Genomic DNA, 14,239 nt, shown 5'->3' with positions numbered 1-14,239 from the left:
CGGCGGCGCACGCAGGGGCCGCTGGGAAATGGAGTCCTCGGTTCCGCCCTCCCCGGGGGGTGCGCGGAGCGGGGAGGGCGGGACTGACTACAAGTCCCGGCGTGCACCGCGCGGCCTGGGGGCGGGGCGGGGGCGTGGCAGGGGGCGTGGCAAAGGTTTAAAGGGGCGGGTGACGCTGCGCGGGGTTGGTGACAATACGCGGTGGGGGGTACAGCGGGGTGACCCCCCCACTTGGGACCCAGCCTCCCCTTCCCAAACCGGGGGACCCAGACCCCCCCACCCCCGCAGCACCATGGCCCCCCCTTGGGCACTGTGTGTCCCCCCCAAATTTAACGGACCACCTCCCAACCCCCCCCAGATAGACACGGCACCATCTTGTTTGGTCTTTTATTGGCTTCATCCGAAACCTTTCCCCGCAGGGCTGCGCGCTGTGGGGCGCCCACCCGCATTGTAAGGGCACTTGTGGATGGGGGGGGGTGGAATCCGCATGCTCACCCCCCCACGGCGGGGGGCACAGCACCGTTCCCCCTGTGCAGATGGGGAAACTGAGGCACGGAGCCCATCCAGAAGGGCTGGGGGGGGCGCAGGGGCTGCCCCGACCGTGGCGCTTTGGCACTTACACAGGGGAGGGGGCGCAGAGGGGAACCCCCGGCGGGGGGGCCGTGTGCACGGGGGTGTCCCTCAGATCTTGATGAAGAGGATGGCGGTGACGAGGCTGAAGCCGGCGAGGAGCAGGATGACCTTGGGGACGCGCTGCTGGGGCACCCCCAGCTCCTGCGGCAGGATCTCCAGGAACGTGATGTAGAGAAACGTCCCGGCCGCCAACCCCTCCAGCACCCCCCGGCACAGGCGCTGCCGCGGCCCCGCGCCCGCCGCCACCGCCGCCCCCAGCCCCACGCCCAGCGGGGACATCATGGCGAAGAGCAGCAGGCAGGCGGCCACGGCCGGGGCGCGCAGCCGGCCCCGCAGCAGCTTCAGCGCCAGGCTGAAGGCCACGGCGCACTTGTGCAGCAGCAGCGCCAGGCACACGCGCAGCACGGCCCCCTCGCCCTCCTGCAGCCCCAGCGCCAGCCCCTCCAGCACGGCGTGCAGCGCCAGCGCCAGCACCAGCAGCCCGGCACGCACCGCGCCGCGGGCGCCGGGGGGCTGCGGGGACGGCGCGGGGACGGCGCCGGCGGGCAGCAGCGCGCGGGTCTCCTCGGTGACGGGCGGCGGGTCCCGCTGCGCCAGCGCGACCTGCTCCAGAACCAGCACCAGGAAGAAGCCCATGGCCAGGATGAATTCGGGCAAGGGGAACTGCAGCTGGGGGTTTGAGGGGGGAAAGAGGGGGTTCAGGGCCCGTCTGTGCCCGTGCGGGGAAGGAAGCCGAGGCGGCGGCTGCCGGGAAGCGCGGGCAGAGGGAGGATCTTTCCATGAGTCACGCAGGGACACGAGGGCCTCGCGCGCCGCCGTCCCCTCCCCGCCGCCTCCCTGCTCTGCCGTCCTCCCTGTCCCCTCCATTGTCCCATCCGTACCGTCCCCCTCCCTGCCATCCCATCCCCGCTGTCCCCTCTCCCCGCTGTCCCATCCCTGCTCCCCGCTGTCCCATCCCCACCATCCCATCGCTGCTGTCCCCACCGTCCCCCCAAGCCGTCCGCTCCCCGCTGTCCCGGCACAGCCGACCCCCCCGCACCCAGCGGGCGCTGTTGACCTTGACCCCAATCCCGGCCGCGTGAACGTGGACACCGGGAACCCCCCCAGGCAGCCGTTTGCTCCCCCCGGGGCAGAGCTGGGACCCCCCCATTGCGCACAGGGCCCCGGGGGGTCCCGGGCGCTCACCGTGACGTGCAGCCCGTCCAGCGCCGCGCTGATGCTGGCCAGGTAGTCGGGCAGGAGGTCGAGCAGGCAGGTGGCCAGGAAGACGCCGCCGGCGAAGCAGCTCACCAGGCTGAGCACCGGGCTGCGGGCGTCTGCGGGGGGGGGCACTGAGACCCCCGCCACGGCCCCAGACCCGCCGGGCCCTTTGGGTCAGCCCTGCCCTGGGTGACAGACCCGTCCCCAGCACCCCCAGACCCTCCCAGGCTCCTCAGGGCACCATGGACCCCCCTCATGCCCCCAAGGCCCCTAAGAACCCTGGGACCACAGACCCCCCAGGGCTCCCCAGATCACCTGGATCCCCCCCAGCCCCCCGAATCAGCCAGACTCCCCCGACCCCTCCCAAACTCCCCAAGACCTCCTGGACTCCCTGGACTGTCCCAGAGCCCCCAGACACCTGAGACCCCAAATGCGCCCGACTCCCCCAGTCCCCTCCCAAACTCCCCAAGACCCCTTGGGACTCCCTGCACACCCAGGAACCTCCCAGCCCCCCCGGGACCTCCGGGACCCCGCAGACCCTCTGAGACCACCCAGCCCCCCGGACACCCAAACGAACCAGACTCACTCAGACCCCTCCCAAGCTCCCCAAGCCCCCCGGTCCCCCCGGCCGTACCGGCGGCGCTGGGGGGCTGGCGGAAGCAGCAGAGCGGGGCGAGGCCGCAGCCGAGGGGCAGCAGCAGCAGCAGCACCAACGAGCCCAGTTTGGCCTCCAGGCCGGGCGGGCGACGCGGCTCCGTCCCGGGGCTCCAGGCCAGTTCCTCCGCCCCGCTCCCGGTCCCCGCCGCCATCCCGCCGGGCTCCGCTGCGGGGGAAGCACCGACCCGCCGACTCGACGGCGCTTCACATCCCCGGGGCGGCCCGGACTACGGCGGAACGCGACGGGACGGGACGGTCAGAGCGGCCGGTGCCGCCTCCCGGCCCCGGTGACTCACCGCCCCCCCGCGCCGGCACCGACCGCCTCCCCGGCCCGGGGCGTCCGGGGCGCGGAGCACCGGGGTGGGTTGGGAGGGGATCCCCAGGGGCTGCGGCGCGGCCGGTCCCGCCGGGGGGTGGCCCCGTCAAGCGAGGCGGCGCTCCGGTACCGGGACCGGGATAGAGACCGGGACCGGCATCGGCGACCGGGACGGAGTCTCGGTTCCGGTCCCCGTTCCGATCCAAGGCCCCGGTCCCGCTGTCAGGTCCCGGTCGCGGTGTGTCCCCCCAACTCACCGTTCACTCCATGGTCCGCGCGGCCGCCGAGTTCCAAAGGGCGGAGCCGGTCCCGCGCGCCGTAGCCAATAGCAATGCGCAAAACCCCCCAGGCGCCGCTGAGTGACGTGCGCCGCGGCCAATAGAGAATGAGCAAGGAGGGCGCGCCGCCGCTCGCTCGGGAGCGCGCAAACGTGTCCGGCTCCGCCGGGCGGGTCAGATCGCCCCGGGGCTCCGGTACCGGGAGGCACCGGTCCGGGCCTGGAGCCACCGCCGGGCGCAACAAACCGGCTCCCGGAGCCCGGGACGGCGCGAACAGGGGCAGCGGGGCCGGTTCCGCGTCACGGAGTCGCGGTTGCCCCGTGGGACCGCTCGCTGCTGCTCCCCAGAGCCTCCGGGACGCGGCACCGGGGCAGCCCAAACTCGGTTCTCGCCGCTAAACGGAGCCGCTCTCTCCACTGTGCCCGTGTCCCCCGGTCCCTCCGTTGTCCCCGTGTCCCCCGGTGCACCGGGGGCGGATCGCAGGCCCGGGCGGGCGCGGGGAGCCCGGCCCCGCCGCCCGTGGGAGGCTCGGGGGTGGGACTTGGCTGCGTTTGCCCAGGATGCCGGAGATCCTGGTGCACGGCCCGGGCGGACGCGGCTGCACAACCGGGGACCCCGCGGCCGAGGTACAACCCGGGGACACCCCGAGGAGAAACCGGGGGTCTGGGGAGCCGGTAGAGGGGACGTGTGCGGTGACGGGTGACAACGCTGCAGGGTGGGATGGGAGCAGCTCCCGGGGGTCCCCGGGGTGACATCGGCAGCCCCCGCTCGCCCCGGTGATGGAGCCGGACACACCGGAGCTGCCGGACGCTCTCCCGGAGCCGCCGGACGAGCTCTTCCCCAGCAGCGAATTCACACCGGAGGCCGGGCCGCTCCCCGATGACACCGTGAGTCGGTGCTGGAGGGGGAGCAGGGCACGGAGGAGCCCCCCGAGGGACACGGGGTCCCTGTGTCCCCTTGCGCATCCTCCACCAGCAGCTCTGCGGCCGCAGGGCTGGGACGGGAGCAAAGCCGAGGAGCTGCTGCAGGTGACCGTTAACCCCAACGACGTCTGCAGTGCGGAGCCCCCCCAGCTTCGTGGGGTGCAGCCGGAGGACCCCCCCGTCCCCGCCACGCTGTACGAGGTGGTGTGCGACCTCCGCACCCCCCTGCGCGGCAGCGTCGTCTCCATCCAGCTCGGTCAGTTGGGGTTTGGCCACAGTGGGGCTCAGCACAGGACAGACGGGGGGCAGGACAGGCAGGGAGGGGGTGCAGGACAGGCAGGGGGTGCAGGCAGGGGGGCAGGACAGGCAGGGAGGGGGTGCAGGCACGGATGGGGTGCAGGCAGGGGGGCAGGACAGGCAGGGATGGGGTGCAGGCAGGGGGGCAGGACAGACAGGGAGGGGGTGCGGGCAGGGGGGCAGAACAGGCAGGCAAGGGGTGCAGGCAGGCAGGGGGTGCGGGCAGGGGGGCAGGACAGGCAGGGAGGGGGTGCGGGCAGGCAGGGGGTGCGGGAAGGGGGTCAGGACAGGCAGGGAGGGGGTGCAGGCACGGAGGGGGTGCGGGCAGGGGGGCAGGACAAGCAGGGAGGGGGTGCAGGCATAGAGGGGGTGCAGGACAGGCAGGGATGGGGTGCAGGCATAGAGGGGGTGCAGGACAGGCAGGGATGGGGTGCAGGCAGGCAGGGGGTGCAGGCAGGGGGGCAGGACAGACAGGGAGGGGGTGCGGGCAGGGGGGCAGAACAGGCAGGCAAGGGGTGCAGGCAGGCAGGGGGGCAGGACAGACAGGGAGGGGGTGCAGGCATGGAGGGGGTGCAGGACAGGCAGGGATGGGGTGCAGGCAGGCAGGGGGTGCGGGAAGGGGGTCAGGACAGGCAGGGAGGGGGTGCAGGCACAGAGGGGGTGCAGGCAGGCAGGGGGTGCGGGCACAGAGGGCAGGACAGGCAGGGAGGGGGTGCGGGCAGGGATGGCATTGCAGCCTCTCCTTGCAGACAACTGTCTCTGCCCCGTGCTGCTCCCCAGCTCCTGCCTCACCACCGAGCTGCCCGTGGTGCCGCTGCCCGCGCCCAGCCCCCCCGTGAGTCCCCGCAGCCCCCCGTGTGTCCCCCCGCCGGGGTGCCCGTCCCCACACGTCCCGTCTCTCGGCAGCTGCAGCTGACGGAGGAGGAGAAGCGGCTGCTGGCGCAGGAGGGGGTGACGCTGCCCGGCACGCTGCCCCTCACCCAGGTGCGCAGGGGGTGGCCGGGGGAGGCGCGGGGGGCACACGGGGGGCACACGGGGGACATTGGGGACGGGTGATGACCCTCCACGCAGGCCGAGGAGCGGATCCTGAAGAAGGTGAGGAGGAAGATCCGGAACAAGCAGTCGGCGCAGGACAGCCGGCGGAGGAGGAAGGAGTATCTGGACGGGCTGGAGAGCAGGTGGGTGCCGGTGGCACCGCGAGCCGGCACGTCCCCCCCCCCCCGGGTGTGTGTCCCCTCACCTGTCCCCCCTCTGCCCGGGCAGGGCGGCTGCGTGCTCAGCGCAGAACCAGGAGCTGCGGAAAAAGGTGCAGGAGCTGGAACAGCGCAACGGGTGAGCGTGGGGGGACAGGGACGGACGGGAGGGGACACACGAGAGACCTTGGGGAGCTGGAGTGAAGGGAACGGAGCTGGTGAGGGGCTGGAGCACAATGTGATGGAGACTGAGGGACCTGGGGGTTCAGCTGGAGAACAGGAGCTGAGGGGAGACCTTCTGATCTCTGAACTGCCTGAAAGGAGCTTGGAGCCAGGGGGGTCGGGCTCTGCTCCCCAGGAACAAGCGCCAGGAGCAGAGGAAACGGCCTCAGGTTGCGCCAGGGGAGGGTGAGGGTGGATTTAGGAACAATTTCTTCCCCAAAGGGCTGTGGGGCATTGGAACAGGCTGCCCAGGGCAGTGCTGGAGTCGCCAGCCCTGGGGGGGTTGGATACATAGAGATGAGGTTCTCAGGGACACGGGGCAGTGCCGGGGGTGGGGGAACACTTGGACTCCATGATTTTAAAGCTCTTTTCCAAGCAAAATGCCCCTCTGGCTCTCACGACCCCGTCCCGCAGGTCGCTGCTGCGGCAGCTGCAGGCGCTGATCAAGCAAACGTCCAACAAGGCCGCCCAGACCGGCACCTGCGTCCTGGTAGGTGCCACAACCCGCAGCCCCCGTGTCCCCAGCACCGCCCGGGGACACACAACTCCTGTCCCTCCCCAGATCCTGCTCTTCTCCCTGGGACTCATCCTCCTACCCAGCTACAGCCCCTTCCACCGGGGCTGGGGGGGCAGCGGGGACGGTGACAGACCCACCAGAGGTAACGGGGAGCGTGGGGGGCCGCGGGAGCCCGGGGGGGAGGCTGCAGCCACCCCGCAGCGTCCCCTGTCCCCACAGTGATTTCCAGGAACATCCTGACCCGGGGGGAGCAGCCGGGACCGGGCGGAGAAGCCGCGTTCCCTGCGCCGGGGCGGCTGCAGGTGGACGAGCCGGGAGCTGCGGATGGAACCGAGCGGGAGGACGGGAGGGTGCCCCCCGGCAGGGAACCGCTCACCAATTCCTCTGGGTGGGCCCCCCCGGGGGGTATGGGGGCAGCACAAGGGGGACACGGGGATGAGATGTAACAGTGGCCCCGGAGCTGCCCCCATCCCGGGGCTGTGGGGGGGACACCAACCCGGGCAGGGGGTGCTGGGTGTGACCCCCCCGGGGGCAGATCTGTGCTCACGAGCAGCCTCTGCTGAATAAACCCACTCCCTGTTTGCACCCCAAAGTGTGCGGGAGGGGAAACGTGGGGGGAGGAGGGTCAGAGTGGGGAGCAGAACCAGCAGAACCTCCTCGGGACGAGTGCCAGCGCTGCTGTGGTGACACTGATCAGGATTTATTCCACACCACGCTCCCCAGGGTCCCGGCCCAGCCCCGCGCGAGCACGACCCCCCCTCAGCCAGCTCCATGGGACACCCCGGTGTGTCTGAGACAGCCGGGGGGGCTCCCAGCAGGTCCCCGTGTTCATGGCGCAGCGCAGGGCCTGTCCCAGGCGCTCCGTCCTCCTCCCACCCAGCCGGGAGCGGCGGGAGCGCCGACCTCCCCATCGCGGGCTCTGCTAAATGGACTCGATCTGCTTGCGGACCTTCTCCAGCGCCTTCCTGTCCAGCACGCGCTGCCGCCAAACCACCAGCACGGCAAAGACGGCGGCCACGCACATCATGGAGCCCACGAACCTCCAGAAGACGCGAGCCTCCATCACAGCCGAGCGGCAGCTGCAGCACGGGGAGGGCAGAGCTCAGGACCCCGCAGGGATCAGCCCTGGCCCCCATCCTGCTGCGTGACCCCCCCGGGGCTTCCAGCTGCTTCATCTCCCCCGAGGACCTGCACCCACCTCTTGTACTCTTCCCTCTTGGAGGTGGCACAGTTGATCTTCTCAATGAAGCCGGTGCGGCTGCACTCCGGTAACGTCTTCTGCAAAGTGAGACAGGCACGTTGAGAGGCCGTGCCTCCAGCTGCGGCCCCTCAGCTCCAGCAGGACAGGGAACTGCTGGAGAGAGTCCAGCGCAGCCACCAAGATGCTGGAGGGAGTGGAGCATCTCCCGTGTGAGGAAAGGCTGAGGGAGCTGGGGCTCTGGAGCTGGACAAGAGGAGCCTGAGGGGGGACTCATTGCTGGGGATCAAGATGGAAAGGGGCAGTGTCAGGAGGATGGAGCCAGGCTCTTCTGGTGACAACCAGGGACAGGACAAGGGGCAATGGGTGCAAACTGCAACACAGGAGGTTCCGCTGGAAGATGAGAAGCAACTTGTTGGGGTGAGGGTGGCAGAGCCTGGCCCAGGCTGCCCAGGGGGTTGTGGAGTCTCCTTCTGTGCAGACATTCCAACCCGCCTGGACACCTTCCTGTGTAACCTCATCTGGGTGTTCCTGCTCCGGGGGGATTGCACTGGATGGGCTTTCCAGGGCCCTCAACCCCTCACGTTCTGGGATGCTGTGCCGGGGCAGGATGTGTCCCGCAGCCCCGGGCAGGACACGGTGTGCACCCGGCCCCGCCTCCGCCCGCACTCACCGCCTGGAAGCTGGAGCAGCGGGCGCACTCCTGGGCCACCACGAAGTCCTCCAGCCGCCAGCACGGCGTGGCCGCCACCGGGCTCGCTGCGGAGAGAACGCGGCTGCTCAGCCCGGGCCGGGCCGGGCCTGGCCCCCGAGTCCCCCCCAGCCCCACCCCCGGAGCTCCAAAGGCCCCAGACCAGGCCCAGCCGCAGCCCCCGGCCCCGCACCCACCCGAGCGCCTCTCGTCGTTCGCCACCATTGCCGCCGCCGCCGGCCTGTAGAGAGCGAGCCCCGCCAGGGCGCCCAGCACGGCGCAGAGGGCGCAGCAGCGCGGCCCGGAGAGACCGCGGGGCCCCATGGGAGCGGCGGGATTACCGGACCGGGACCGGGACCCGGAGCTCCGGGAGCGCCGCCATCTTGACGCGCGGGGACAGCTGGGAGAAACGGGAGGGGCGGGGCCTGCGCGAGAGGCGGCGCTAAGTGTGCTGAGAGGGCGGGGCTTGGTGGAATGGGCGGGTTTTGTGGAGTGGGCGTGTTTTGAGCGGGCATGGTTTAGAAGGGGCGTGGCTTTGGGTGCGGGGGTGTGGCTTTTGGTGAGGGGTGTGGTTTTGATGGGCGTGGCTTTGCGAAGGGGCGTGGTTTAGCGGCGGCGCCCCGGCCGCTCCGTCCTCCCCACCGGCCCCGGTTCCTCCCGCCGGGTCCGTCCGTCCCCCCCCCGCCCCGCGTCGTCCCCAACACAGACACCGGAGACGGGGCCAAGGCACAAGCTGGGCTTTATGGCACGAGGTGCGGACCGGGGGGGTCAGCCCTGCCCCCTCCCCGGTCCAACCGGGAGCCCCCCGGTATCCCCCCCCCGGAGAGGCGCCCGCAGTGCCCCGGGGCAGCAGCGGGGGACCCGGCAGCGCTACACCAGGGAGCATTTACCCCCGGCCTTCCTCGGAGGGCCGGACTCCAGCAGGGGCCTGTTGCTGCTGGGGGCCTGGAACAGGGAGGGGAAGGGGTCAGGGGGGCCGGAGAAGAGGGGGGGTCCCTCACCGGCCCCCCAGCCCCACTCACGGCTTTCCGGGAGGATTTCTGCAGGATGTCCCGCGCCAGCGTGCTGAAGGCCTGGGGAGAGGGGACAGTCATTGGGGACAGCAGCATCCCCCCATCTGGGGACACCCCGGGGATGAGGACCCCCCCGTGGTGTTCACACTGGGCTTGTGTGGCCCCCCCACTCACCTCCTCCACGTTCACGCTGGACTTGGCGCTGGTCTCGAAGAAGCGGATCCCGTGCTCCTTCGCCAGCTGCGGGACGAGAGGACCCCCCCGCTCTGACCCTGATGCCAGGAGCCCCACGGGAGACCCCCAGTCCCCCCCCTACCTTCTCAGCCTCGTCCCGCTGCACCTTGCGCTTGGCCTCCATGTCACACTTGTTGCCGATGAGGAGACGCTCGACCCCGGCGGATGCATTCTGTTGGGGTGAGAGGGGACAGGTGACAGCGTCCCCCCACCCCGGCGCCCCCCCGTGTCCCCCACCCCAGCACACACCCACCTCCTTGATGCTCTTCATCCAGTTCTGGATATTCTCGAAGGATTTCGCGTCGGTGATGTCGTACACCAGGATGATGCCCTGCGAGGACGTGTTGTCAGCGGGACAGGGACCGAGTTGGGGGGCTCACCTCCCTCCCCAGAGCCGCCCCAACCCTTCTATGGGGCTCCCGGCCCCCGCCGTACCACAGCACCGCGGTAATAAGCCGTCGTGATGGTTTTGAAGCGCTCTTGTCCCGCCGTGTCCCTGTGAGAGCAGAGGAGGGGGGTGAGCGCACAGGGGGAGAAGCAGGGGGTCCCCAATTCCCGGCCCCGTGCACTCACCAGACCTGCAGCTTGATCTTCTTCCCGTCGATGTCCACCGTGCGGATTTTGAAGTCGATCCCTGCGAGGGAAGGAGAGAACGGGGCGAGGAGGGGATGGCGGGGCAGAGCCGGCCATAAACTGCTCCACTCCCAGTCCCGGTTTCCCAGTAACCATCTGGCACCCCAGGAGAGGGGGGGGGGCAAAGTCCAGGCCTGGCACCGGCATCCCCAAAACCCCCCAGCGTGGCATTCCCACAGGACGGGGGGAGAAGAGACGCACGGAGCTGCCGGCCCCCCCAAACTCCCACATCTCTGCCCCCCCAGCTCGGCCCCGCTCAGCGTGTTTCAGGACATGGATTTGTCATGGTCCGGAGAGCGGAGGAAGAAGAGGAGGAGGAGGAGGAGGAGGAGGAACAGCTTCCTGCCACTGGGGCAGCCCCCAGGCTGGGGGTGACAGTGGGGTGACCCCAGTTGTGTTCTGGAGTTCCCGCAGACGTGGTGGGACGGGATGGGGTGGGATGGGATGGGGTGGGGTGGGATGGGATGGGGTGGGGTGGAACGGGGCGGCTGCTCCAGGCTCAGGAAACGGCTTCACCGGCGCCGGGGACGGTCGGTGCCGGGGTCCCGGCTCGCTGGCGGCGTGGCCGGTACCGGCTCCTTCGTGACACCGGTCCCTGGACACGGCTCCGAGCCCACGGCCGCAGCCCCGGTGTCCCCCAAAGGAGACGGGCAGCGGGCAATGGGAGCGGCCCCGGGGGGACACCGAGGGGACACCGGGGGGTCCCGGCTCACGCACCGATGGTGGAGATGTAGGTGCTGGTGAAGTTGTCCTCGGCGAAGCGGATGATGAGGCAGGTCTTGCCCACGCCGCTGTCCCCGATGAGCAGCAGCTTGAAGAGGTGGTCGTAGGCCTTGGCCATGGCCCCCGCCCGCCGGGCCGCTCTCCCCGCCACCCCGGGCCCGGCCCGGCCCGGCCCCGGCCCTTCCCCCGGGCGGGGCTTCCCCCTCAGCCCGGCCCGCCGCCGGTGACGTGACATCCCCGGGGGAGGGGGAATCCGGGCTGATATCACCGGTGCCCCTCCCAAAACGACCCCTCCCAAGCGACCTTCCCAACATGGCGCCCCCACGGCGGTTCCTCAAGTGACCTTCCCAACATGGCGCCCCCATGGCGGTTCCTCAAGTGACCTTCCCAACATGACAGCCCCACGGCGGTGACTAAAGTGACCTTCCCAACATGGCGCCCCTCACTTCCGCCCTTGCGGGGCAACCCCGCAGCGGATATAGCGGCTCCCGCTTCCGGTTTGGCCCCTTTTCGGTCGCGGCTGCGTGCACGCCAACATGCCTGTGAGTGCGGTACCGGCAGCGGGCCGCTCCGCCCGCCTTCCCCGGCCGCGGCGGGGCCCCGCGCCGCCATACGGGAGGGAGAGAAGCGGGTGGAAGGGAGGAGGAGGAGGATGCGAGCGCGGTTGGCGGGGTGCGTCGTGCCCGCCGCCATCATCCCCGCGGTGGGGGCCGCAAGATGGCGGAGCGGGCGCTGACCGGGTCCGACCGCCCGTTTCTCCCCGCAGTTGGCCAAGGACCTTCTGCACCCTTCCCCGGAGGAGGAGAAGCGCAAACACAAGAAGAAGCGGCTCGTCCAGAGCCCCAATTCCTACTTCATGGACGTCAAGTGCCCGGGTATGGCGGGGGGGGGGGCGGATCGCGGTTCCCTCCCGGTTTATTCCCTTTTTCACAGAATCCCAGAATGGGAGAGGTTGAGGGGCCCTGGAAAGCTGATCCAGTGCAATCCCCCCGGAGCAGGAACACCCAGATGAGGTTACACAGGAAGGTGTCCAGGCGGGTTGGAATGTCTGCACAGAAGGAGACTCCACAACCCCCTGGGCAGCCTGGGCCAGGCTCTGCCACCCTCACCCCAACAAGTTGCTTCTCATCTTCCAGCGGAACCTCCTGTGTTGCAGTTTGCACCCACTGCCCCTTGTCCTGTCCCTGGTTGTCACCAGAAGAGCCTGGCTCCATCCTCCTGACACTGCCCCTTTCCATCTTGATCCCCAGCAATGAGTCCCCCCTCAGTCTCCTCTTGTCCAGCTCCAGAGCCCCAGCTCCCTCAGCCTTTCCTCACACGGGAGATGCTCCACTCCCTCCAGCATCTTGGTGGCTGCGCTGGACTCTCTGCAGCAGTTCCCTGTCCTGCTGGAACTGAGGGGCCACAGCTGGACACAAGATTCCAGGTGTGGTCTCCCCAGGGCAGAGCAGAGGGGCAGGAGAACCTCTCTGACCTACTGACCACCCCCTTCTAACCCACCCCAGGTCCCATTGGCTTCCTGGCCACAAGGGCCCAGTGCTGGCTCAGCCCACAGCACCCGCTGTTCCCAGCTGGTCTCCCATCCAAGTACTGACCGGGCCCGACCCTGCTTAGCTTCCCAGATCAGACCAGATGGGGCGTTCTCAGGGTGCTATGGCTGTATACATTACATTATGTATATATATGTTCCCCAAGTATATCCTGATAGTATCTGAACTAAAGCCTCTATTCAAGAGCAGAGGGGCAGGAGAACCTCTCTGACCTACTGACCACCCCCTTCTAACCCCCCCCAGGTCCCATTGGCTTCCTGGCCACAAGGGCCCAGTGCTGGCTCATGGTCCCCCTGCTGTCCCCAGGACCCCCAGGTCTTTTCACCGCTCTCCAACAGCTCATTCCCAACTTAAACTGGAACTTGTTTCTCCCCACACACAAGACTCTACACTTGTTATATTTCATTATATTCCCCCCCACCCCCCAAATTAAATTATATACATTATCCCCTCCCTTCATTGTCCCGTTTCCTCGTAGGTTGCTACAAGATCACGACGGTGTTCAGCCACGCTCAGACCGTCGTTCTGTGCGTGGGTTGCTCCACCGTGTTGTGCCAACCCACGGGGGGCAAGGCCAGGCTGACAGAAGGTGGGTAACGAGAAAACCCCCCTAAAACATCATCCCAGCGCCGTCCGGAGATGCTATAAAACCTTAATTATCTTATATATGTATATCTTTTAGGTTGCTCCTTCAGACGAAAGCAGCACTAAGCCAAGGACGGACGCGTGACCACGGAAGGACCGACCAAGATGTGACCGTTGTGCTGCCCCTGTCTGCCTGACAATAAATTTTGGATAAAATACGTGCGATTTGACTTGGGTTTCGTTCTGATTCTTTTAGCCGGGTGGGTTCAAGGTTTTCATATGGAGTCGCTATTGCTGGGGGGTGTTTAGATGAGGTTTTAGGTTCAGGTTGTATTAACGCTTGGACTCCGTGATTTTAAAGCTGGTTTTATATCACAATATTCACCATTGAATCACCTCAACGAGGCTGAAACCACTAACAAAACACACCTGGATTTCCTTTAAATCCCTTTAATCCCTAAAGTCACCTTTACCAACATCCCCCTGGGGGCGCCAGAAATCAAGAAATAGTTAAAACAGGTGGTGAAATCGCAGCTTTAATCTCTTACATAATGTTAAACAATTTAAACTGAACTGGGGGGGGTTACAGTTACCACTTCAGGTAATAATTCCATTAATGGGACGCTTTTTGGAGCCAGATTTTCAAGGCAAACAGCTCAATTCTTAGAAGGGGAAGGATGGGACAGAAAATAATGTACTGGAAAGATACCTATGGAAGAAAACAGTCATTTTTGCTGTATTTTTGGTGTCACCGGCCCCCACTTTGGTCTCACCGGCCCCCGCTGGCTCTCACCGGCCCCACTTTGGTCTCACTGGCCCCCACTTTGGTCTCACTGGCCCCCACTTTGGTCTCACCGGCCCCCACTTTGGTCTCACCGGCCCCCACTTTGGTCTCACTGGCCCCACTTTGGTCTCACCGGCCCCCACTTTGGTCTCACCGGCCCCCACTTTGGTCTCACCGGCCCCCACTTGGCTCTCACCGGCCCCACTTGGCTCTCACCGGCCCCACTTTGGTGAATGGAGAAGTCAGAGGAGGGGACGATGGGCTGTGGATTTCAATAAAGATTTAAATAGAGGATAAGCTGTTCACTGAGGAAAACAAACATATATATATATATATATATATACACATATTGGTGATGTGCGGTTCAAGGAATCAATGCCTCCAGTTGCCTGTCCATAAATACTGAGGGGAAAAAGAAGCGATATATTAAAAATACTATTATTTTTCAGCAGAAATAACGCTCGCCCGCATCATATTGTGTGGAATAAGAATGATTTTCTTTATTATCGGTTAAAATGAGGCAAAACCCGCTCAAAGGGGAAATATCAGGAGCTCACTGAGTTTGTGTTTTTAACCACACGCTTCCACGCAG

The 14,239-nt window shown here is 67.2% G+C and overlaps 4 protein-coding genes and 1 pseudogene across 14 annotated transcripts; 2 read left to right on the top strand and 3 right to left on the bottom strand.

Annotated features, from left to right (window-relative positions):
* Positions 1–373: 373 nt before the first annotated feature.
* Positions 374–3,279, bottom strand: SLC39A1 (solute carrier family 39 member 1). The gene is made up of 4 exons (XM_065043150.1): positions 3,064–3,279; positions 2,468–2,717; positions 1,819–1,949; positions 374–1,302 (listed from the first exon to the last, which is right to left on the bottom strand). Exons 2-4 carry the CDS (start codon positions 2,640–2,642, stop codon positions 682–684), a joined length of 927 nt encoding a protein of 308 aa, XP_064899222.1. The 5' UTR covers positions 2,643–2,717; positions 3,064–3,279; the 3' UTR covers positions 374–681.
* Positions 3,280–3,585: 306 nt separating this feature from the next.
* Positions 3,586–6,821, top strand: CREB3L4 (cAMP responsive element binding protein 3 like 4). 10 transcript variants are annotated; one of them, XM_065043101.1, is made up of 10 exons: positions 3,586–3,710; positions 3,856–3,971; positions 4,142–4,263; positions 5,085–5,139; positions 5,217–5,288; positions 5,376–5,482; positions 5,568–5,636; positions 6,134–6,209; positions 6,282–6,378; positions 6,438–6,821. In XM_065043101.1, exons 2-10 carry the CDS (start codon positions 3,864–3,866, stop codon positions 6,680–6,682), a joined length of 951 nt encoding a protein of 316 aa, XP_064899173.1. In that variant the 5' UTR covers positions 3,586–3,710; positions 3,856–3,863; the 3' UTR covers positions 6,683–6,821. The 10 variants fall into 10 exon arrangements, with proteins under 10 accessions (XP_064899173.1, XP_064899172.1, XP_064899170.1 ...); XM_065043100.1 differs by having other exon boundaries at positions 5,211–5,288; XM_065043098.1 differs by having other exon boundaries at positions 4,077–4,263; positions 5,054–5,139; positions 5,211–5,288.
* A 94-nt stretch (positions 6,822–6,915) lies between these two features.
* Positions 6,916–10,946, bottom strand: LOC102095222 (ras-related protein Rab-13). Of its 2 annotated transcripts, XM_065043083.1 has the most exons (12): positions 10,723–10,944; positions 9,946–10,006; positions 9,808–9,868; positions 9,626–9,703; positions 9,455–9,544; positions 9,313–9,378; positions 9,148–9,198; positions 9,016–9,070; positions 8,323–8,550; positions 8,108–8,193; positions 7,435–7,514; positions 6,916–7,315 (listed from the first exon to the last, which is right to left on the bottom strand). In XM_065043083.1, the coding sequence occupies exons 1-12, from the start codon at positions 10,844–10,846 to the stop codon at positions 7,159–7,161; spliced, it is 1,137 nt and encodes a 378-aa protein (XP_064899155.1). In that variant the 5' UTR covers positions 10,847–10,944; the 3' UTR covers positions 6,916–7,158. The 2 variants fall into 2 exon arrangements, with proteins under 2 accessions (XP_064899155.1, XP_064899156.1); XM_065043084.1 differs by lacking the exon at positions 8,323–8,550 and having other exon boundaries at positions 10,723–10,946.
* A 127-nt stretch (positions 10,947–11,073) lies between these two features.
* RPS27 (ribosomal protein S27) lies at positions 11,074–13,093 on the top strand. The gene is made up of 4 exons (XM_065043191.1): positions 11,074–11,270; positions 11,495–11,603; positions 12,757–12,867; positions 12,961–13,093. The coding sequence occupies exons 1-4, from the start codon at positions 11,265–11,267 to the stop codon at positions 12,987–12,989; spliced, it is 255 nt and encodes an 84-aa protein (XP_064899263.1). The 5' UTR covers positions 11,074–11,264; the 3' UTR covers positions 12,990–13,093.
* Positions 12,275–12,393, bottom strand: LOC135576630 (5S ribosomal RNA; annotated as a pseudogene).
* Positions 13,094–14,239: the final 1,146 nt, after the last annotated feature.

The sequence above is a fragment of the Columba livia genome, chromosome 28 (assembly GCF_036013475.1).
Source record: "Columba livia isolate bColLiv1 breed racing homer chromosome 28, bColLiv1.pat.W.v2, whole genome shotgun sequence".
NCBI classification, from domain to species: Eukaryota; Metazoa; Chordata; class Aves; order Columbiformes; family Columbidae; genus Columba; species Columba livia.
Note: the sequence above shows the minus strand (reverse complement) of the source record. Positions and strands in the feature narration are given on the sequence as shown.